Source organism: Thamnophis elegans, chromosome 4 (genome assembly GCF_009769535.1).
Source record: "Thamnophis elegans isolate rThaEle1 chromosome 4, rThaEle1.pri, whole genome shotgun sequence".
Classification (NCBI taxonomy): domain Eukaryota; kingdom Metazoa; phylum Chordata; class Lepidosauria; order Squamata; family Colubridae; genus Thamnophis; species Thamnophis elegans.
Window position 1 is genome coordinate 141,445,664 of NC_045544.1, and position 22,867 is coordinate 141,468,530.

The 22,867-nt window shown below is 47.7% G+C and overlaps 2 protein-coding genes across 2 annotated transcripts in view; both read left to right on the top strand.

The window, feature by feature from the left end:
* The first annotated feature begins 379 nt into the window (after positions 1-379).
* Positions 380-2,466, top strand: LOC116507818 (dehydrogenase/reductase SDR family member 13-like). Its single transcript, XM_032216152.1, has 3 exons — positions 380-410; positions 462-608; positions 1,985-2,466. Exons 1-3 carry the CDS (start codon positions 380-382, stop codon positions 2,464-2,466), a joined length of 660 nt encoding a protein of 219 aa, XP_032072043.1.
* Positions 2,467-12,141: 9,675 nt separating this feature from the next.
* Positions 12,142-22,867, top strand: part of LOC116507325 (dehydrogenase/reductase SDR family member 13-like) — a 134,133-nt gene continuing 123,407 nt past the window's right edge. The window contains exon 1 of the mRNA XM_032215380.1: positions 12,142-12,279. Within this exon, the coding sequence (XP_032071271.1) occupies positions 12,153-12,279 (127 nt within the window). The 5' untranslated portion in view covers positions 12,142-12,152. The remainder of the gene's footprint in view (positions 12,280-22,867) is intronic.

Below are 22,867 nucleotides of genomic sequence, written 5' to 3' on the forward strand. Positions count from 1 at the left end.
TTAAGTGAATCCACCTCCCCCATTGACTTTGCTTGTCTGACTCCTCTTGAGGGGATCTCAGATATTGATCACGAGACCCTGGACAATGCTACGAGTGGCATTGTAGCTTCAAATGGTCACTAAATGGTTAGCAAAAAAACGAGGACAACTTGTATTGTTTTACTACAACGCTAGCCCCCTCCCCCCCCGAATCTTTTGGATTTCTTGGACTGGCGGTGGCGGTGGGGGCGAGAGTTCTAATCCTAAATCCCATACGTGTGCAAGCGAAGCTTCATGCACTAGCCTGCCCCTTTGGCGGCCCAGTCCCCAACGGGCCACGGCTCCGTGACAGTCTGCAGTCCTAGTGTTGGAGACCCCTGTTACACAGCACCCAGAGAGAATGCCGGGAGGTGATCAGGCCGACGCGGAAGGTGAGTCAGTCGGGATCCGCCTTTGAAGCCGTACTCGATCCTGAGGCTCAGGATTCCTTCCGCTCCTTTTCCAGGAAAGTGGGAACTCGGAGGTGATCCTGATGATCCTGGATCTGGGCAGCCTGGACTCCGTGCGAGCTTTTGCGCAGACCTTCTTAGAATCGGAGCCCCGTCTGGACATCCTCATCAACAACGCAGGTGGGGCAGAGCAGACCCTCCCCCCCAGGGTCTCCGGGGGAGGAAGATTACCGTCTCCGGGATTTTCAGTTCCTTTGAGAAGTGACTCTCTCCTATTTGTAGTTGTTTGCTTTCCGTATGCCGCCTTCATTATCATTTTTACAAGTAACTCAAGGTTACTTGTGAACGGATCCAACACTCCTTCCCCCTCCTATTTCCCTCTAAACAACAACCCTGTGAGTGGGGTTGGGGAGAGAGAGAGGCTGGCCCAACATCACCAGCTGGCTTTTGTGCCTAAGGCAGGACTAGAACTCCCCGTCTCCTAGTGATTGGTTCAAAGTCACTCAGATCATGCCTAAGGCGGGACTAGAACTCCCCGTCTCCTAGTGATTGGCTCAACGTCACTCAGATCATGCCTAAGGCGGGACTAGAACTCCCACATCTCCTAGTGATTGGTTCAAAGTCACTCAGTTCATATCTAAGGCGGGACTAGAACTCTCCATCTCCTAGTGATTGGCTCAAAGTCACTCAGATCATGCTTAAGGCGGGACTAGAACTCCCTGTCTCCTAGTGATTGGCTCAAAGTCACTCAGATCATACCTAAGGCAGGACTAGAACTCTCCGTCTCCTAGTGATTGGCTCAAAGTCACTCAGATCATGCCTAAGGCGGGACTAGAACTCCCTGTCTCCTAGTGGCTCAAAGTCACCCAGCTGGCTTTCATGGCTTAAGGCAGGATTGGGAACTCACGTCCTCCCATTTTTTTAACCACTAGGGCAAACTGGATGCTTTACATGCAGTCCTCGACTTACGACCATGATGGCGCCTGCCCATTATGGTCGTAAGTTGTGATGGTGCTAAATCCCGTCACCCGTGTGGCCAACACGATTTTACATTCTTTTTTTGAGGCTATTGTTAAGCGAACCGATTGTTCACTATCCGGTGTTTTTGTTGAAAACTGCAAGTAAATTCCCTTTTTTGACAAAAATGCCATAAATCACAGTCATTTCCCAGGTTTCCAAGGTCAAACTGGTTGCCAAGCACCAGGTTGCAATTGTGTGATGTGGCCACAAGGGGGAGCCACTGGAAGTTTGGAACCCGCTTGTTGTTACCTTTCATTAGATCAGTGTTTCTCAACCTTGGCAACTTGAAGATGTCCGGACTTCAACTCCCAGAATTCCCCAGCCAGCGAATGCTGGCTGGGGAACTCTGGGAGTTGAAGTCCGGACATCTTCAAGTTGACAAGGTTGAGAAACACTGTCCTAACCACTGCTGGGGAATTCTGGGAGTTGAAGTCCAGTCATCTTCAAGTTACCAAGGTTGAGAAACACTGCATTAGATTGTGAAGTGACCCGTTGTAAGCCAAGGGCTGCATGTAATCCACTTACTTTCCTGGCAGGGGTCTTTCAGGGTGGCCAAACTGCCGATGGCTTTGACCAGGCCTTCCAGGTCAACCACTTGGCCCACTTCCTGCTGACCCACCTGCTCCTCGACCGGCTGAAGCGCTGCGCCCCGAGCAGGATCGTAACTGTGGTCTCCAGTATCCACGTTTTGGGGAAGATCGACTTTCGGACCATCCACAGGCCGGTGGAAGGGATGTGGCAAGCTCTGCATTCGTACTCCAACAGCAAACTAGCCAACGTTCTCCAAGTGAGAGAGTTGGCCAACCGACTGGAAGGAACCGACGTCACCTGCTACGCGGTTCATCCAGGTAAGTGGAAGTCCGGCTCCAAGGCGCTCCAGATCGAGCCCCCCCCCCGTATCCCAATGGGTGCTCCCTTGACCTCCTATGCAGACCACCCAGGGAGTTTCCTCCACCAAGCTCAGCTGCGGAGGGAGAACGTCTCCCACCATCCCAGGTCCCGAATCCTAGAATCTTAGTGTGGGAAGGGCCTTTGGAGGTCATACAGTCCAGCCTCCTGCTCAAGCAGGAGACCCTACATCAGGGCTCTGCAACGTCCAACATTCAAAGAGCCATTTGGACCTGTTTCCCACAGAAAGGAAAACACAAAACCTGTGTGGGAGTGGACACTTCAAGGTCACTCACTCCAACCCAGTCAGATGACTGGCCCCTAGCTACGCCTACCCAGCAGAGAACCCGTTGTTAAAAAATACCGGGAGCCGTGGTGGGTTGCAGGCAGCACGCCCCAGTACGGGCATACTGGAGGCTGCCCGGAGCACCGGCCCGGGTACCATTCCGGTACAGTGCTCTGGAGGGCCCACCGCACATGCGCACAGTGCGTACAGCGGCTGCACCGCTGAGCAGCTGCAGCGTCGCAGCTGCTCACGGAGGTGTCGCTGGATGGTAACCGGAACCCACCACCGACCGGGAGCCACAAAACCCTTTTGACATCTCTCCCTCTCTGTCTCTCTCTCTCCCTCCCTCCGTCTGTATCTCTCTATCTCCCCCATCTGTCTCTCTCTCTATGTTTCTGTCTCTCTCTCCCTCTCTCTGTATGTGTTTGGGGGTGGGTATGTGTCTCTCCCCCCCCCCACTTCTGATATGAGGCACAGCGTGCCCACCGCACATGCAGAGCTGGCTGGAGAATTCTGGGAGTTGAAGTCCACAAGTCTTAAAGTTGCCAACTTTGGGAACCACTGCCCTACTCCACAGGTGGGACACCCATTGTCCACTGTTCACCAACTCAACACGTTACTTTTATTTTTGGGGAAACAGTCTCTGCCTCCAGAAGGTTCCCATCCTTTGGCCTTGAAGCCTCAGGATTATCTCAGGCTGCAGACGGCTCCCGTGAATTCCTCCCCTCCCTCTCCGGTCCCGATACATCCCAAGCATTTCCCTTCCTCTTCCTTTGTCTCTCGTCAAGTTCTGAGTAGAGGCAGAGCATCACAAGTCAGCCTCGCCAAGAACTATCTAGAGCAGGTCAAGAAGCAGATTACCATCTACAAGATGTACATATCATCTGCAAATTATAAAGTAGGAGCCGCCTTGAACCTCTTTCTCCCACGGACAATGTAAGGTAAAGGTTCCCCTTCCACATATGTGCTAATCGTTCCCAACTCTAGGGGGCGGTGCTTTTAATTGCCTTTTTTTCCCCCTCTTCTCCTTCTTTTTTCTTTTCCTTTTATTCTTTCCTTATTATTATTATTTTTTCCCTCTAACTTACTTGGTGTTAATACATTTTGAAATCCTGCAGGTAATTAATTAGTTAATTAAGATTAGGAACAATGTAAACTGCTTAAAGTTTGTGTAATGGCAAGAAGCTGAGTTCAATGCAGAGGTTTTACTGACTTTTTTTTTCTTCTCTTTCTTTTTTCTTTTCCCTTTTTTTTCTATTTTCTTTATTATTGGAGGTCGAATTGGAGTTTATTTGATATGAAAAGTATATTAATGATTGTAAAAATTGCTATTTGTATACTTTGTTCGGAACATGAATAAGAGTATATTCAGGGAATTTGTCGGAGATCTAAGTAAAGTATATATGAGAAGAGTACTGATGAATATAAAAATGTATATATACATATATATATATATATATCTATTAGATTTTTACAACCCCTGGTAAGCCCCAATTATGGGAGGAAGCTAACTGCTTCCATCATCTGTCCTTCGGCTCATCACAAGAGTCCATCACAACAGAAACCCAATATTTTTACTGTTGCCTTTGTTATATGTGTTTTTTTATTTTTTTTTATTTGTGCTGATAAATAAATAAAGGGAGACTAGTATAGATCTATTTCAAGCTATTTAGCTCTCATCAGCTAGCCATACCCTTACTAGCCCAGGTTCAAATCCCAGTAAGGGTATGGCTAGCTGATGAGAGCTAAATAGCTTGAAATAGATCTATACTAGTCTCCCTTTATTTATTTATCAGCACAAATTAAAACACACACACACACACACACACACACGTACGTACGTACATACGTACGTACGTACGTATGTATATGTATATGTATATGTATATGTATATGTATATGTATATGTATATGTATATGTATATGTATATGTACATGGACACAAACAAAGGCAAAAACGAAAAGAATTGGAAGAGGAAACCAAAAGAAAAATTTGAAATGTATCCAAATTGTGTTATAGAGGAAGGAGGCACAAAGGGGACAAAATTAAGGGTTTAGAAACAGACAGATACTTAGATAAAGAGATAAGGCCACTAGCTAGAGAAGAGTACAGGCAAAAGCTGAATCAACAAATAACTTCTGGGGAAATCCTGCAGGTAATCAATTAATTAAGATTAGGAACAATGTAAACTGCTTAAGTTTGTGTAATGGTAAGAAGCTGAGTTCAATGTAGAGATTTTAGACTGTGTTTGATAAAAAGCTATACCGTGTACGGGCTCTGGGAAGTCGGAAGGGGGGAAGGGAGGTGGGGTCATAGGAGGGAGGGGGGAGGGGGGAAATATAATTTGTGCCAGTTTTTAAAACAACATGATTGCACTTGTATACTGTTGCCTTTTTTAAAAATTTTAGTATAAAAATAAGAAGCTGAATATATCGATGGATAGTAGAAATACACCGAAGTGAGGAGCAGAGGGAAAGAAGAGGGAGGGGCAGAGAGGGAGGGAGAGAGAAATGGAAGGAGGGTGAGATGGAAGGGAGGGGGAGAAAGGAGTGTTAGATGGGGAGGGGAATGTTGGAGGGGAGAAAGGAAAGTTGGAGCGGGGAGAAAGAAAGGGTGTATGGAGGGTTGAAGTGGTATATTGGTTTTGTATTTTGGGGAGTACAAGGATGGCTGTGTCTATTGCTCAATGTTATATGGCCTCAATCATGCACAGTACATACGTGACTGTATGAAATGAAAATGAAAATGAAATAAAACATTTGAAACAAAGACGTCTCCGTGGCCGCGTGGCCGGCATGACTAAACTCCGAAGGCGCACGAAACGCTGTTCCCACCAAAGGCGATTCCTATTTTGCTACTTGCATTTTTTTACGTGCTTTCGAACTGCTAAGTCGGGCCGAGTTACGGGAGCTCACCCCGTTACGCGGCGCTAGGGATTCGAACAGCCAACCTGTCTGATCGACAAGCTCACCATCTTAGCCACTGAGCCACCGCGTCCCTTCAATAAAGACAAGCTAAGAACTAAAACTCCCTTGCAAAAAATTACAAATGTTCACAGTCGTCCTAGCCCTCCCCTTGACGGTTTCATCTTCAGCCAATGGGGAGCTGCCTAAGCGTTTTGAGAATCACTCGGGTGTTTGGGTCAGCATGTGTGGCCTTGAACATTGGCACAAACTGGAATACTTTCTATGCCCCCCCCCCCCCAATGTTCCCTCTAATTTTTTTTCAGTGTGAGCGGAAAAGTATAGTGTTTGAGCAGCACATTTTCATACCTGAGCACCTGGTTTTTTTTTCACAGATGTCACCCAAGACAACGAACTTAGTGTTATTTGAAACTCAATTCTACCATGTAAATATCCATTAAGTAACGAAATCTCCCTATACAGGTAGTCCTCAATCTACGACCATCATTGAGCCCAAAGTTTCTATTGCTAAGTGAGACATTTGTTAAGTGAGTTTTGCCCCATTTTGCAACCTTTCTAGCTACAGTTAAGTGAATCACTGCGGTTAAATCAGTAATCTGGTTGTTAAGTCAGTCTGACCTTCCTACTGACTTTCCTTGGCAGATGGTTACAAAAGGTGACCCAGGACACCGCAACCCTCATAAATATGAGGCAGTTGCCAAAGATCCCAATTTTGATCCTATGACCATGGGGATGCTGCAATGATCATGTGTGAAGAACAGCTGTCATTCACTTTTTTCAGTGCTTTTTAGAAAAAGAACATAAAGGCTTCTTGGTCCACCTGGACCGGAAAGTCAAAATCCAGAAAATTAACCTTGTTTAGGAAAGTTTTGCACTGATGGAAAAATAGTGTTTTCCAGTGAAAGTTTTTCCCCTACTTTTCCTTGTTTGCTATTTTGGCCTCTATTCCTTCTCTTCTCTCCTCTTTTCTTCCTTCCTTTTTTCTTCCTTTTTTCTTTCCTTCCTTCCTTCTTTCCTCCTTCTCTCTCTTTCTTTTTTATGCCTCTTTTTCTTATCCTCCCACCCTCCTCTCCCCTTTCTTTTTCTCTTTCTCCTCTTTCCTTTTTTGTCTCTCCCTCTCCCTCTGTCCAGCTTCAGCGTACCTTGGAGGAAGCTAGCTATCTTGACCCCTTCCAGTCCGGCTTCAGGCCCGGTTACAGCACAGAAACCGCTTTGGTCGCATTGACCGATGATCTTTGGAGAGCCAGAGATGGAGGCCATGCGTCCATCCTGGTTCTCCTTGACCTCTCAGCAGCTTTCGATACCATCGACCATGGTATCCTTCTGCGACGACTGTGGGAGGTGGGAGTGGGAGGCACTGTTTTGCAGTGGTTCTCCTCCTACCTCTCGGACAGGTCGCAGTCGGTGTTGGTGGGGGGGCAGAGATCGTCCCCGAGGCCCCTAACTTATGGGGTGCCGCAGGGCTCGGTCTTATCCCCCCTACTATTCAACATATACATGAAACCGCTGGGTGAGATCATTCGGAGGCAGGGGATAAAATACCATCAATACGCGGACGATACACAGTTGTATCTGTCCGCCCCGTGCCAACTCAATGAAGCGGTGGACGTGATGAACCGGGGTCTTGAGGCCGTTATGGACTGGATGAGAGCTAACAAACTGGTACTCAACCCGGACAAGACCGAGTGGCTGTTGTGTTTCCCTCCCAACAATTTGGCCAACGTTCCATCACTCAGGCTGGGGGGTCAAAATTTATACCCCTCAGACAGGGTCCGCAACTTGGGAGTCCTCCTGGACCCACAGCTGACTTTTGACCATCATTTGTCAGCTGTGACCAGGGGGGCATTTGCCCAGGTTCGCCTGGTACGCCAGTTGCGGCCCTACCTGAATCGGGAGGCCCTCACAACAGTCACTCGAGCCCTTGTGATCTCCAGGCTGGAATACTGCAATGTGCTCTACATGGGGCTGCCCTTGAAGTGCATCCGGCGACTTCAGTTAGTCCAGAATGCGGCCGCGCGAGTGATAGTGGGCGCACCACGGTTCGCCCACATAACACCGATCCTCCGTGAGCTGCGCTGGCTACCTGTTGATCTCCGGGTGCGCTTCAAGGTGCTACTCACAATTCATAAAGCCCTCCATGGTAGTGGATCTGACTATTTGAGAGACCGCCTTCTGCCGATTACCTCCCTTCGTCCCATCAGATCGCATAGAGCTGGCCTCCTCCGAATTCCATCCGCCAGCCAGTGCCGACTGGCGACTACGCGGAGGAGAGCCTTCTCAGTTGCAGCTCCGACCCTTCCCCGTGGAGATTCGCACCCTCACCACCGTCCAGACCTTCCGCACAGCCCTCAAGATCTGGCTATCCCGTCAGGCCTGGGGATAAGACCCTAACCTCGCCCCACCCGAATGCTGAATGAATGTTGTGTTTTACTGGTTTATTTTTTTTATTCACATTTTTTTTCTCGTGTTTTGTCTTGCACTCCCTTCCTATTAATTGTAAGCCGCCCTGAGTCCCCTCAGGGAAAAGGGCGGCCTATAAATGTCAAATAAATGACTAAAATGACTCTCCCTCTCTCTCCCTCTCCCTTCTTTCCTTCCTCCCTTCCTTCCTTTCCCCTCTTTGTTTGCTTCTTTAAGTGCTCCAATTGCTAATCGACATCAGTTGGTAATTTATTCATAACTTGCTAATATCACTGCAGACTATTGGATAGTAAGGGGGAAAGTATAGTCCTCAACTTACAACAGTTCACTTAATGACTAAAGCTACATCAGCACTGAAAAAAGTGAATTACAGCTGTTCTTCACACATGATCATTGCAGCATCCCCATGGTCATATGATCAAAATTTGGATCTTTGGCAACTGCCTCATATTTATGACGGTTGCGGTGTCCTGGGTCACCTTTTGCAAACATCTGCCAAGGAAAGTCAGTAGGAAGGTCAGACTGACTTAACAACCAGATTACTGATTTAACCGCAGTGATTCACTTAACTGTAGCAAGAAAGGTTGCAAAATGGGGCAAAACTCACTTAACAAATGTCTCACTTAGCAATAGAAACTTTGGGCTCAATGATGGTCGTAGATTGAGGACTGCCTGTATAGGGAGATTTCTTTACTTAATGGATATTTACATGGTAGAATTGAGTTTCAAATAACACTAATTTCGTTGTCTTGGGTGACATCTGTGAAAAAAATCCAGGTGCTCAGGTATGAAAATGTGCTGCTCAAACACTATACTTTTCCGCTCACACTGAAAAAAAATTAGAGGGAACATTGAATGGGTGGAAACTAATCAAGGAGAGAAGCAACGTGGAAATTAAGGAGAAACTTCCTGACAGTGAGAACAATTACTCAGTGGAACAGAAGTTGCCTCCAGACATTGTGAATACCCCAACACTGGAAGTCTTTAAGAAGATGTTGGATAGCCATTGGTCTGGAACGGTATAGGGTCTCCTGCCTGAGAAGGGGGTTGGACCAGAAGACCTCCAAGCAGAGGTGAAATTCAGCAGGTTCTGGAGAACTGGTAGCAGAAATTTTGAGTAGTTCGGAGAACCGGCAAATACCACCTCCAGCTGCCCCGGAGTGGGGAGGGGAGGGGGATTTTGCAGTGTGCCACGCCCACAGAAGGGCCTCTGAGGTCCCTTCCAATTCTCCTATTCTGTTCCATTCCATAGATGCAGGATCTGAGCAATGGTGGTTATAACAAAGAGACCCCTCTCTTTCACTGGACCCCCAAAGGTCTGAGAAAGGGGGCCTGAGAAATTAGAGGCCATATTCTGGGTTAGAAATCAGGGCGAAGGGAGGACCTGAAAGAAAACTTCTTCTTGATCGGGCGCCCCATGAATACGGTGCCCCGCTCTCAAGGGAGGGGCTGCTTGGAGGTCCCCGCACCACTCCTGGCCCAATGCTGCCCCCCTGCCCACCCCTGGGCTTAGGGGCCGGGCACAGAGCCAAGGGACATGCGGCAACAGAAGGCAGAGGGAGGGGGTGGAGGGAGGCCCCCTCCCTCTGCATGCAAGGAGACCAGGCATTGCAAGCAAGGCAACCTCAGGGATAGGATGGGAGACCACCAGGAGAGGCCAGGAGGAGGGGGCCTTCTTACCTATCTACCTTCCTTCACTGCTTCCCTCCTTCTCCTTCCAATCTCTTCCCTCCCCCTCCCTCTTTCCTTCCTTTCCTTTCCCTTCCTCCCTCCCTCCATTCCTTCCTTCTTACCTATCTACCTTCCTTCACTGCTTTCTTCTTTCTCCTTCCCTCCCTTCTTTCCTCCCTCCCTCCCTCCCTCCTTCCTTCCTTCCTTCTTACCTATCTTCCTTCACTGCTTTCCTCCTTCTCCTTCCATCCCTCCCTCCCTCTTTCCTTCCTTCCTTCCTTCCCTCCCTCTTTCCTTCCTTCCTTCCCTCCCTCCTTCCTACCTACCTTCCTTCTTTCGCTGCTTCCCTCCTTCTCCTTCCCATCTCCTCCCTCCCTTCTTTCCTCCCTCCCTCCCTCCTTCCTTCCTTCTTACCTACCTTCACTGCTTTCCTCCTTCTCCTTCCCTCCCTCCCTCCCTCCCTCTTTCCTTCCTTCCTTCCCTCCCTCCTTCCTACCTACCTTCCTTCCTTCCTTCTTACCTACCTTCACTGCTTCCCTCCTTCTCCTTCCAATCTCCTCCCTCCTACTCCCTTTCCTTCCTTTCCTTTCCCTTCCTCCCTCCCTCCATTCCTTTCTTCTTATCTATCTACCTTCCTTCACTGCTTTCCTCTTTCTCCTTCCCTCCCTTCTTCCCTCCCTCCCTCTTTCCTTCCTTCCTTCCTTCTTACCTATATACCTTCCTTCACTGCTTCCCTCCTTCTCCTTCCCATCTCCTCCCTCCCTTCTTTCCTCCCTCCCTCCTTCCTTCCTTCCTTCTTACCTATCTTCCTTCACTGCTTTCCTCCTTCTCCTTCCATCCCTCCCTCCCTCCCTCTTTCCTTCCTTCCCTCCCTCCTTCCTACCTACCTTCCTTCACTGCTTCCCTCCTCCTCCTTCCCATCTCCTCCCTCCCTTCTTTCCTCCCTCCCTCCTTCCTTCCTTCCTTCCTTCTTACCTATCTTCCTTCGCTGCTTCCCTCCTTCTCCTTCCCATCTCCTTCCCTCACTCCCTCCCTCTTTCCTTCCTTCCTTCCCTCCCTCCTTCCTACCTACCTTCCTTCCTTCGCTGCTTCCCTCCTCCTTCCCATCTCCTTCCATCCCTCCCTCCCTCCCTCTTTCCTTCCTTCCCTCCCTCCTTCCTTCCTACCTTCCTTCCTTCGCTGCTTCCCTCCTTCTCCTTCCCATCTCCTTCCCTCCCTCCCTCCCTCTTTCCTTCCTTCCTTCCTTCCCTCCCTCCTTCCTTCCTACCTTCCTTCCTTCGCTGGTTCCCTCCTTCTCCTTCCCATCTCCTTCCATCCCTCCCTCCCTCCCTCTTTCCTTCCTTCCTTCCCTCCCTCCTTCCTTCCTACCTTCCTTCCTTCTTACCTATCTTCCTTCACTGCTTCCCTCCTTCTCCTTCCCATCTCCTTCCCTCCCTCCCTCCCTCTTTCCTTCCTTCCTTCCTTCCTTCCCTCCCTCCTTCCTTCCTTCCTTCCTTCTTACCTATCTTCCTTCGCTGCTTCCCTCCTTCTCCTTCCCATCTCCTTCCCTCACTCCCTCCCTCTTTCCTTCCTTCCTTCCCTCCCTCCTTCCTACCTACCTTCCTTCCTTCGCTGCTTCCCTCCTCCTTCCCATCTCCTTCCATCCCTCCCTCCCTCCCTCTTTCCTTCCTTCCCTCCCTCCTTCCTTCCTACCTTCCTTCCTTCGCTGCTTCCCTCCTTCTCCTTCCCATCTCCTTCCCTCCCTCCCTCCCTCTTTCCTTCCTTCCTTCCTTCCCTCCCTCCTTCCTTCCTACCTTCCTTCCTTCGCTGCTTCCCTCCTTCTCCTTCCCATCTCCTTCCATCCCTCCCTCCCTCCCTCTTTCCTTCCTTCCTTCCCTCCCTCCCTCCTTCCTTCTTACCTATCTTCCTTCGCTGCTTCCCTCCTTCTCCTTCCCATCTCCTTCCCTCCCTCCCTCCCTCTTTCCTTCCTTCCTTCCTTCCCTCCCTCCTTCCTTCCTACCTTCCTTCCTTCGCTGCTTCCCTCCTTCTCCTTCCCATCTCCTTCCATCCCTCCCTCCCTCCCTCCCTCTTTCCTTCCTTCCTTCCCTCCCTCCTTCCTTCCTACCTTCCTTCCTTCGCTGCTTCCCTCCTTCTCCTTCCCATCTCCTTCCATCCCTCCCTCCCTCCCTCTTTCCTTCCTTCCTTCCTTCCCTCCCTCCTTCCTACCTACCTTCCTTCGCTGCTTCCCTCCTTCTCCTTCCCATCTCCTTCCCTCCCTCCCTTCCTAGCCCAGGAGGGGACGAGGGGAGGGCCAGGGGGCTGCAGGCTAGTGATTGTTAGGGACCTCCTAGGACGGGATACCACCAGGAAAGACTGAGAGGAGCAGACGATAGTAGGGAGGCTCTGCGCGTGGCTGGAGCTCGGGAGCTCGCATTCTCTGATATACCGGTACCCGCGGGGAGGGGGCGGGGGGCGGGGGAGGGCCTCGGAGATAAAAAGGAAGGCAGCTGGCGGGGCCGGGCAAGGATCGGGCCATGGAGGCGCTGCGGGTGGCCGCGGGACTGTTGCTGGAGCTCTACGAGCTGCTTTACTACAAGTTCGGGACGGCCACCCGGTGTCGGAACGCGGTCAGCCTGCGGGGCAAGACGGTGCTCATCACAGGTCAGCTGGGGGGGGGCATTGCCTTTCTCCCCCCCTCTGTCTTTCATCCTTCCTTCCATAAGCCCCCCCTCCCACCTCAGGGGCTCCGTGCAGGATGAATCTCCCGGTGCAAAAGTTCAGCGCGAAGGTCCAAGGGAGACGCGAGTGGAATGGCGACCCCAACCCAGGTTTCCCCTTGGAGTTTCTGCCCCATCCAGGCCCTCTTCTTTGGGGCAGCCCCTCAGATACTGGAAGGCTGCCCTCATGCCAGCCTGTTGCTTCTCTTTAGATGCCAGTTGATTGGCATAGGAGGGGCTGGAGACCAGCTCATTTCAGGTGGGGACAGGAGACCCTTCCCTTCATCCCTGGCTCTGCTTTGGCCACCTCAAAGCTCTCCTCCTCCTCCTCCCACCTGGGATGGAGAGAAGCCGGGGGGGGGGCGTTCGGAGGAGGAGAAGCTGAGGACGCAGAAGAGCCAGCTCGGCCCTCAGAGAGAGGCTGGAGGCTCAAGCAGCATGTTCAACGCTCCCACAAAACCAAGCCAAGATCCAGGATCAGGGGTGCCAGCTGGCAGATTCCAGTTCAGTTACTGAAATAATCCCCGGAGCAAAAGTGCAGCGCAAAGGTGACAGGGAGACGCAAGTGGAAAGGTTTCTCCGCGGGGTTTCTGCCCCATCCAGGCCCTCTTCTTTGGGGCAGCCCCTCCAATACTGGAAGGCTGCCCTCGTGCCAGCCTGTTGCTTCTCTTTAGATGTGGGTGCCAGTTGATTGGCATAGGAGGGGCTGGAGACCAGCTCATTTCAGGTGGGGACAGGAGACCCTTCCCTTCATCCCTGGCTCTGCTTTGGCCACCTCAAAGCTCTCCTCCTCCTCCTCCCACCTGGGATGGAGAGAAGCCGGGGGGGGGGGGCGTTCGGAGGAGGAGAAGCTGAGGACGCAGAAGAGCCAGCTCGGCCCTCGGAGAGAGGCTGGAGGCTCAACTGGCACGTTCAACGCTCCCACAAAACGAAGCCAAGATCCAGTATCAGGGGTGACAGTTGCCAGATTCCAGTTCAGTTACTGAAATAGTCCCTGATGCCAAGAACAGTTACACCAGAAACAGGAAAGCTTGGTTTCGTGGCGAAAGCACCAGGATTGAAAACAGGAGGTGGCGAGTTCTAGTCCTGCCTTAGGCGTGAAAGCCAGGCTAAAGGGACTGGAACTCACCGTCTCCTGGCGATTGGGCCAAAGTCACCCAGCTGGCTTTCTATCTAAGGTGGAACTAGAATTCACAGTCCCCTGGTAGAAACCTGGTGCCTTCACCACTAGATCAAACTGTCCCTCATAATGCTCAAGAGAGCCGGCTTCCCCCCAAGGACGGGCGGAGGTATGCACTTTACAGGGGGGAGGTGATGCCCGTATCAAGGTGGCTTCACTGCCACCCTTTCCGCCTGTTTGCCCTTCAACTTTGATGATCCCCACAGCCTCCCATGCAGATAAAGCGAGCATCTCCTCCACTCCGTGTATTTGCCTGCTGGCATAATGGCAGATCATTCCTTGTCATTAGTTGACGGGCAGCGAAAATGCCAGGCTGCCTCCAGGTCCGGTCAGGTTCCAGCTGCAGGTTGCTTCGGGCAGAGAGGGGGAGGGGGAGGTTCAAGCAGGTAGGAGGTAGGAAGAGACCCTTGTTGGAAGGGGCCTCAGAGATCTTCTAGTCCAGCCCCCCCCCATCTCCAGGCTTAAAGCGAGAGTCCTTATTATATATCACAGACAAATGAAGACCAAGAGCAATGGAGCCTCCACAACTCCAGGACGCGAGCTATTCCGTTGATTGCCGTATTTTTCAGAGTATAAGACGCACCGGAGTATAAGATGCATCAAGGTTTTGAAGAGGCAATTTTTTTTTAAAAGGAGGTTGGTAAAAAGAGGGATAGACAGGGAGAGAAAAAGAGAACTACAGTAGGTAGGTAGGGAGAGAGAGAGTAGGTAGGTAGGTAAGTGGAGGGATAGAGAGTGAGAAATAGAGAGAGAAATACAGTAGATAGGTAGGGATAGAGAGAGAGTAGTTAGTTAGTTAGTTAGTTTAGTTAGTTAGTTAGTTAGTTAGGTAGGTAGGTAGGTAGGTAGGTAGGTAGGTAGATAAAGGGATAGAGAGAGAAATAGAGAGAAGGAGAGAGATAGAAAAATACAGTAGATAAGTAGGGAGGGAGTCAGAGTTTCTCAACACGGGCGTCTTCAAGGTGTCGCTTGCTTTTAATTCTGGGAATTTAAATCGGGGAAAGCCCACCCGACTTAAAGTTGCCAAGGTTTAGAAACACTGCCAAAAAAATGCTTCATTGTGCAACACCACGAAACCTGAAGGCAAAGGAATGCAGGGCTGGCTCCTGGATCCCCATCAAAGGCTGGGCGATCTCGGTGAATCCTTTCTCTGCCCTTTCCTAGGTGGAAATACTGGGATCGGGAAGGCCACGGCGGTGGATCTGGCCCGGAGAGGCGCCCGCGTCATTCTGGCATGCCGCAACAAAGCGAGAGGAGAATCGGCTGTGCATGACATCCGACGGGTAAGCGCCTGGCGTGCGGTTCTCTTATTTCCTCCTTTCTTCTGCATCCAGGTGTTTTCCTCGTGGTTTTTATTCATTTGTTTAGCGCAGTGTTTCTCAACGTTGGCAACTTGAAGATCTCTTGACTTCAACTCCCAGAATTCCCCAGCCAACATTCGCTGGCTGGGGAATTCTGGGAGTTGAAGTCCAGAGATCTTCAAGTTGCCAACGTTGAGAAACACTGATTTAGCGTATGGCATCTAAAGAGAGCATGTGATCTTTGATACACAACACGGATAAAACACACTATAAGAGTAATAAACATATATGCACAAAGACAAACGTATGTTTAAATAAAGCACCAACAAATACATGTATATCAAATGGTGGAAAATACAACAGAGGAGGTAAAATATTAAGTTAAGGTACAATTATGATAAAATCTCCATAATATGGGCCCATAGAGGCACAATGGGATAGAGGTTATACAGGTAGTCCTTCACAATTCATTTAGTGACTGTTCAGAATTACAACGGCACTGAAAAAATTGATGGTACCATTTTTCGCGCAACCTTTGCAGCATCCCCATGTTCGCATGATCAAAATTCAGACATCCCGCACGCGCCACATTTCTGTGCATGCGCAGAAGCGTCCAGGCAGGTGGGCGGAGCCTCCTGCTGCCGGTACTACCAGTCCGTTCGATCCGGGCCGAACTGGCAGCAAGAGACCTCTGATTTTGATGGTCGCAGTGTCCCAGCGTCATAGGATCCCCTTTTGCAACTTTCCGATAAAGACAATGGGGAATTCAATTTACAACCTTGTTACTAACTTAAAAACCACAGTGATTCACTGAACAACTGTAGCAAGAAAGGTCGTAAATTGGGGCAAAATTTATTTAACAACTATCTTGCTTACCCACAGATATTTGGGGCTCAGAGGTGGTGGTACGTTGAGGATTACTTGTAATTTGATATCGAACTATCTAACTGCTTCTGGTGTGATTGCGATGAGATCATCCTTTCACGTCTTAAAATTTCCTAACAGTGAGAACAATTGGTGGAACAGAAGTTGCCTCCAGAAGTTGTGAATGCCCCAACACTGGAAGTCTTTAAGAAGAGGTTGGATAGCCATTTGTCAGGAATGGTTTAGGGTTTCCTGCCTAGGCAGGGGGTTGGACTAGAAGACCTCCAAGGTCCCTTCCAACTCTGCTATTGTATTGTATTAATATATTTAACATCTAACACCTTCGAGACCGCCTACTCCCACCTACCTCCCAGCGGCCAGTAAGATCCCACAGATTGGGCCTCCTTCAGATGCCGTCAGCCAGACAGTGTCGGCTGGCGGGCCCTTGGAGGAGAGCCTTCTCTGTGGCTGCTCCAACTCTCTGGAACCAGCTACCCCCAGAGATCGGGACCATACCCACTCTCATGGCCTTCAGGAAAGCTGTAAAAACCTGGCTGTTCCGGCAGGCCTGGGGCTGCTGACCTCACTGTTGATGTCTGGCCCCGATTAGAATGAATTTATGAGGTGTTGCTGTTTTAAACCGTTTCTTTCGTTATGTGTTTCGTTATGTTTTTTTTTCCTCTTTATTTTTGTAAGCCGCCCGGAGTCCTTCGGGATTGGGCGGCATATAAATGTGGTTAATAAATAAATAACAATAAATAAATAAATCTACATGCACAGCAGACAAGATAGTTGGCAACACAGGAACATCATGAGGTAAATCAAACAGCATTCAGAGCCCACAGAGGAAAAAGGCGGGAAAAAGGGGAAACTCCCCCTTTATACCTAGGCGACCAATCATAGCTTAGATTGCCTCGTGCAGGAGCCAGCACTCTCCAACCAATCAACTACCATAGTACACTTTACTCTTCCAGCTACTCAATTCAATCTCCCAACAGTTCCGATGAGCCTCAGTAGCAAACAACATTCAGAGCCCACAGAGGAAAAAGACGGGAAAAGGGGGAAACGCCCCCTTTACACCCACAGCAACCAATCATAGCGCAGATTGCCTCAGGCATGAGCCGGCACCCAACTACAACTGTACACTTTACTCTTCCAGCTATTAAGCTCAATATCTTAGCACCCCTCCAATTTATTCCTGCACAGCATTTAATGATTGTATATACCACGTTATCTCTGAACACAATCCTGATAACACTATGAATTCTGCTTCAGCTGTGGAAACGGCAACTGAAGTCTGCTTCCTAGATATGCAACCAGCTAGTGTGTTTGCAAACATTATAACAAATACCGACATTGAGTCTCTATCTTGGACGGCATTTGGACAATTTACTGATGGCCCAATATGGCCTTCTGCCTCGGTTTACCTTTCCCGGTAAACATCCAAGTCGGAAGGTCGTTTAAGAGCAATTGATTAGGACACTCTATGAAAAGGGGGGACCCTGAGAAACGGATTATATTTACTTTTATAGTTAGCACCACAGCAATGGTGGGATTCAGCCAGTTCGCACCACTTCGGGAGAACCAGTTGGTTAACTTTCTAAGCAGTTTGGTGAACTGGTTGTTGGAAGAAATCATTAGGGCAGAGAACCGGTTGTTAAATCGTTTGAATCTCACCCCTGCACCACAGGGAACTTCAAAGCAAAATTTGATTGGTTTAGAAATAGCCCTCTCTTCAGTTGCATCAACCAGAATGACCGCCCAGCCGTAGAAAAGGGCTTCATCTTCTCGGCAAAAGCAAAAGAAACATTGGCAAAGGGAAAAAGATCAAAACGGGTTTGGCTAAGATACGTTCTCATGCGCTTCTCGCGGTTGGCTTGACGGTTTCCTTTGTTCACTGAGTCTTGAGAACAGCTAAAAACGAAACTGTTACCCACAATGCATTGAATGCCGTCCTGCCAGTCCTGGTTTCCGAAAGAGAGGCCTTTTTCTTGAAGGCTAAGGTTTAGGGGAAATACAATTTAAAAAGCAAATTTAAAAGAAAAGGAAACCGAAGTTAGTTAGCCACTTCAACCGTATTGCACAAAGCATGCTTCAAGTATTGGGGCTGGACTAGAAGACCTCCAAAGTCCCCCTTCCAGCTTCTCTTCTCTTCCTCGATTCTATTCTATTCTATTCTATCCTATTCTTTATGCTATGCTATTCTATGCTATTCTATTCTATATATACCATTCCTGGTTGATCACTCTCATAACCAGGAGCCAGGGTCATACAATCTGGTGCATATAAAACCTTATCAAATGCCTTAGCAATTCAAGGTACCTCTACTGTTCTTTGAGCCTATGCCGAAGAATCAGGGGTGGGTGTCAACCGGTTCGCGTCGGTCCCCGCGAACCAGTTGGTCGGCGAACCCGGAAGTAAGTAACTTCCAGGAACGGCGAAGGGCCCACCCGCCCGCCCGCGCTCCTTACCGGTCTTTGAAGGCTTCTGCACTTCCATGCAGGCGCATGGCACATTCAGCGCCTGTGCGATTCTCCATGAGCAGCTGGATGGCACATACAGCGCCTGCGCAATTCTCCGCGAGCATCTGGAGCATCGTGCAGGCGCTAAGACGCATGCATGAACTGCCCGTGTGCACGAGGACGCCGCCGGCCCCGTTCCAACCGAACCGGTTGGAACGGAATCAGCAACCCACCACTGCGAAGAATGATTACCATTGGCCAGGCTGACATATTCCTTGCCAGATGGTCCCAGACTGGGAAAAAGTGTTGGGTTATGTATATGTATTATGCTCACTAGGCCCCGTCATCCAATAATAGATCAAGGACTTCCTCACAAGGCACACCTACAGAGAGGCCCATCGCCCTCCTGTTCTCCCATGGCAGACCCTCTCCTCCATTGGCCTTAAGGCTGCCAATATCTATTTGAGCCTCCTTTCCAGGTTCATAGTTCAATTATGGTTTTTAATGTTGTTTTAGATTTTGAGAGCGGCTTTGAGAGATTTTGAGGGTTGATTATAAGATTGGCAGCTCTATACAGGCAGTCCTTGACTTATGACCACAGTTATGGCCACAATGCCCCTTGCTAAATAAGAAGGTTGTTAAGTCAGCCACACTGGACCTTGCTGATGGCGGTGGCTTAACGAGCTGCCCCCGGGTTCCTGGCTGCGTTATCTGCCTAAATACCTGGTAGATAAACTCATTCTTCAGGCAAAGAAGATGAGAGAGAGATCCAGCTGGCAAGAGCTTTTCTTTGAAGTTTGCAGCTTTTTTTTTTTTGCTGCGAACGGAAGGGGGGCCTACCGAAGGCTGAATCACACCTCCGAGCCAGGAACTTCTGCCGTAACCACTACGGCGCAAAGTAAGGAACCCCCGCTTAGGACAATTTTTGATATATCTATTTGAGATTAATACAAGCAGAGTCCGTACCCGAGAACTTTATCTGTCCCCCTTTTTAAAAAAAAAAGAAAAGAAAGAAAGAGCTTTCTTTGTGCATCGGGTTTCTAAAATAATAAGCTCCTAAAATGGTGGATGCCACATTCTTAACTGTCCGACAGAGAGAAAGATCAAAGGAACAGCCAGATGGCATTCTCTGACTAATTAGATTTGTTTCTCTGAAGACCTACCAAGATTTTTTTTTCTTATCAACTTTTAAAAGCTGTAAAAGCCTCCTTGTTAATATAGAGACATTCTAAACAGAGATGAAGATGAATTGTTTCATTACAATGCTAATCTTTTGAAACTTGCTTTGTTACAATGCTCTTTTCTGAAACCTTTTGAAAAACTTCTAAGAACAAATAAAGGGGAGACCCAATACTTTCTTCTCTCGCAAGCTACACAACAGGCCAGCAGAGTTTGAATAATTGTTGAATAATTGTTTGAAGAAAAGAAATAATGGCATCAAAATCAAAGTCGGGGAGACGTCCTTTTAGGAATACACCTCACGCACTTGGCACAAAGTTGCAGCTTTCACCCTCTACGCCCCCTACTGGAGATTTACTAACGAAAGAATTTTTTTTTGAGACTCTTAGAGAATTTAGAGAGGAGATAAAGAAACTTAATGCAGACTTATGTGATAAGCTTGATACTAGGATTGCCAAAACAAAGGACGATATGGTGGGACTTGTAACTGTATTGACAGAATATGTTGCTGGAATGGAAGATAAGCTAGAGGTTCTTGAGGAAGCCAACACTAACTTGACATCCAAAATTGAAGTGATGCAACAAAAAGTTGAAAACGCAGAAAAACAAATTGTTATGATACACTACAAACAGATGGAGCTTGCATTAAGAGTCAGGGGGCTGCGTGAAAACGAACAGGAGAACTTGAAGCAGATTTTCTCAGAGGCCTTCAGTCGTCTGGTGGGAAGACCGGGGATCAACTTTGACTGGCAGATCAAAAAAATTTACCGCATTAACTCTTGGGTGGCAAAACAGAGACAACTTCCTCGAGATGTAATTATATATTTTACTACAAGAGAGTCTAGAAACATGATACTACAAGAGTCTTATAATACCAGGCTACAAATTGGCGGACAGGACTTGATTGTCTTGAAAGAAATACCACCCCAAATGCTAAGAGCCAGGAAAGATTATGCTTTTCTAATGGAAGAACTCAGAAACCGTCAGATACAGTATAGATGGGATGTGCCATTTGGTATTATAATCACATTTGATAAGCAAAAATATCATCTCAACTCTGTATGGGAAGCCCGAGATTTCTATCACAAGACCCTGAAGGTGGGACACCCTGAATCATCTGGATCTGGAGAAAGATTACGAGAAGGACAAGATAAACAGCAAACCGCACAACTACCAGACAGAAAGCACCATTTCCTCCTTCCGGAAGGGCAAGGGACCAGAGAACAAGGACCTAGCCGTACGATTACCAGACGAATGGGAAAACAAGGCAGATTGCAACAACCTCAATAATCATCAGCCATTGATCAAGGAGTTATGTCTGAACTCTTTACAGAAGAGAAAGAAAATATTTTACTATTTCAAACAGTTCAAGAACGATATAACTTGTCTGCAACAAATTCATATTAAATTAACTGATCCAAAATATCTGTTCAACCTCGAACTTGGTCAATATTTTGTGACCTCTGCTACGCAAAAGAAAAATGGTATAGTTGTATACTTAAGAAAAGACATTAAGGCTGAGTGAACTGAAGCAGATCCCTTTGGAAGATATATCGCATTAGACCTAATTCTAGAAGGGAAAAAGACTTGATGGACAACTTTGAATTTTATACAAATCACTAATGATTTATCTTCTAGGGTGAAGAAGACAAAGATTGCGGCGAGGGTCCTCTTGGATCATAACCCAGTCTGGACGGAATAGGGAAGGGTAGTGCTGGCAAGAAGGTCTTGGAGGTCGAATGGGAGTTTATCATGATATGAAAAGTATATTAATGATTGTAAAAAATTGCTATCTGAATACTTTGTTCTGAACATGAATAAGGGTGTATTCAGGGAATTTGTAGGAGATGTAAGTAAAGCATATATGAGAGGAGTACTGATGAATACAAAAAAATATATATAGACAGAAACAAGGGTAAAAACGAAAAGAGTTGGAAGAGGATACCAAAAGAAAAATTTGAAATGTATCCAAATTGTGTTATAGAGGAAGGAGGCACAAAGGGGACAAAATTAAGGGTTTAGAAACAGACAGATACTTAGATAAAGAGATAAGGCCACTAGCTAGAGAAGAGTACAGGCAAAAGTTGAATCAACAAATAACTTCTGGGGAAATCCTGCAGGTAATCAAACAATTAAGATTAGGAACAATGTAAATTGTTTAAAGTTTGTGTAATGGCAAGAAGCTGAGTTCAACGCAGAGATTTTACTGACTTTTTTTCTTCTCTTTCTTTTTTCTTTTCCCTTTTTTTTCTTTATTTTTTTTTTTAATTTTCTTGGTTTTAATATATCTTAGACTGTGTTTGATAAAAAGCTATACCGTGTACGGGCTCTGGGAAGTCGGGAGGGGGGAAGGGAGGTGGGGTCATGGGGGGGAGGGTGGGAGGGGGGAAATATAGTGCCAGATTTTAAAGTAACATGATTGCACTTGTATACTGTTGCTTTTTTAATTTTAGTATAAAAATAAGAAGCTGAATATATCAATAGATAGTAGAAATACACCGAAGGGAGGAGCAGAGGGAAAGAAGAGGGAGGGGTAGAGAGGGTGGGAGAGAGGATCGGAAGGAGGGTGAGATGGAAGGGAGGGGAGTGTATTGGGAGAGAGGAGTGATAGAGGGGGAAGGGAAGTAGGAGAGGGGAATGTTGGAGGGGAGAAAGGAAAGTTGGAGGGGGGAGTAAGAAAGGGTGTATGGAGGGTTGAAGTGGTATATTGGTTTTGTATTTTGGGGAGTACAAGGATGGCTGTGTTTATTGCCCAATGTTATATGGCCCCAATCATGCACAGTATATATGTGACTGTATGAAATGAAAATGAAAAAAATGAAAATAAAACATTTGAATTAAAAAAAAAAAAAGTCAGCCACACTGAACTTTATGAGCTTTTTTTGTCATGAATGCTAAGGAAATCACTGCCGTTGTTGAGCGAATAACATGGTTGTTAAACAAATCCAGTTCCCCCTCCCCCATTGACTTTACTTGTTTGTTTCAATTTGGTGCTTCATGTATTTTTCCTTCATATCTTGCCTGACTTTCCAGATCTTTCCTAGTGAAAGCACCTTTTCTTTTCAGCTGATTGTTGCACAGCTGATCATCGGAAGTTTTTTTTTACTTTTTAAAGCATTTTTTTACTACCAGTTCGGGTGAACAGAACTGGTAGCATTTCACCCCTGGAGTACCATCCTCAAGGCCGACTGTCGGACGGTATGCAGAAGGAAGGAACGGTGCACCTGAATCCGAGCTCAAAACGTCTTCTTGGTCAGTGATTGAACTCTGATTGCCTGGTTACTGGTAGGGTGGATTCTAGGGTTTGTTTCAATTTGGTGCTTCGCACATTTTTGCTTCAGATCTTGCCTGAGTTAGCTGTATTCAGTTCTTTTCTAGTAAAAGCACCTTTTTTCTAATTCTATGGAGTCGAGGGTTTTTCTTTCCTAGGGATTGAACAGAGGCAGCCATGACAGTTGTTAAGTCAACCAGACCCAATTTATATGCCACAGTTGTTAGGCAAATCACTACAGTTCTTAAGTGAATCACGTGGTTGTTAAGTGAATT

Coding starts and splice junctions, on each gene's coding strand:
- LOC116507818 (XM_032216152.1), top strand. CDS start 380: ATGCCGGGAGGTGATCAGGCCGACGCGGAAG. Junction 411..461: donor TGATCAGGCCGACGCGGAAG/GTGAGTCAGTCG, acceptor CCTGAGGCTCAG/GATTCCTTCCGCTCCTTTTC. Junction 609..1,984: donor CATCCTCATCAACAACGCAG/GTGGGGCAGAGC, acceptor CTTTCCTGGCAG/GGGTCTTTCAGGGTGGCCAA.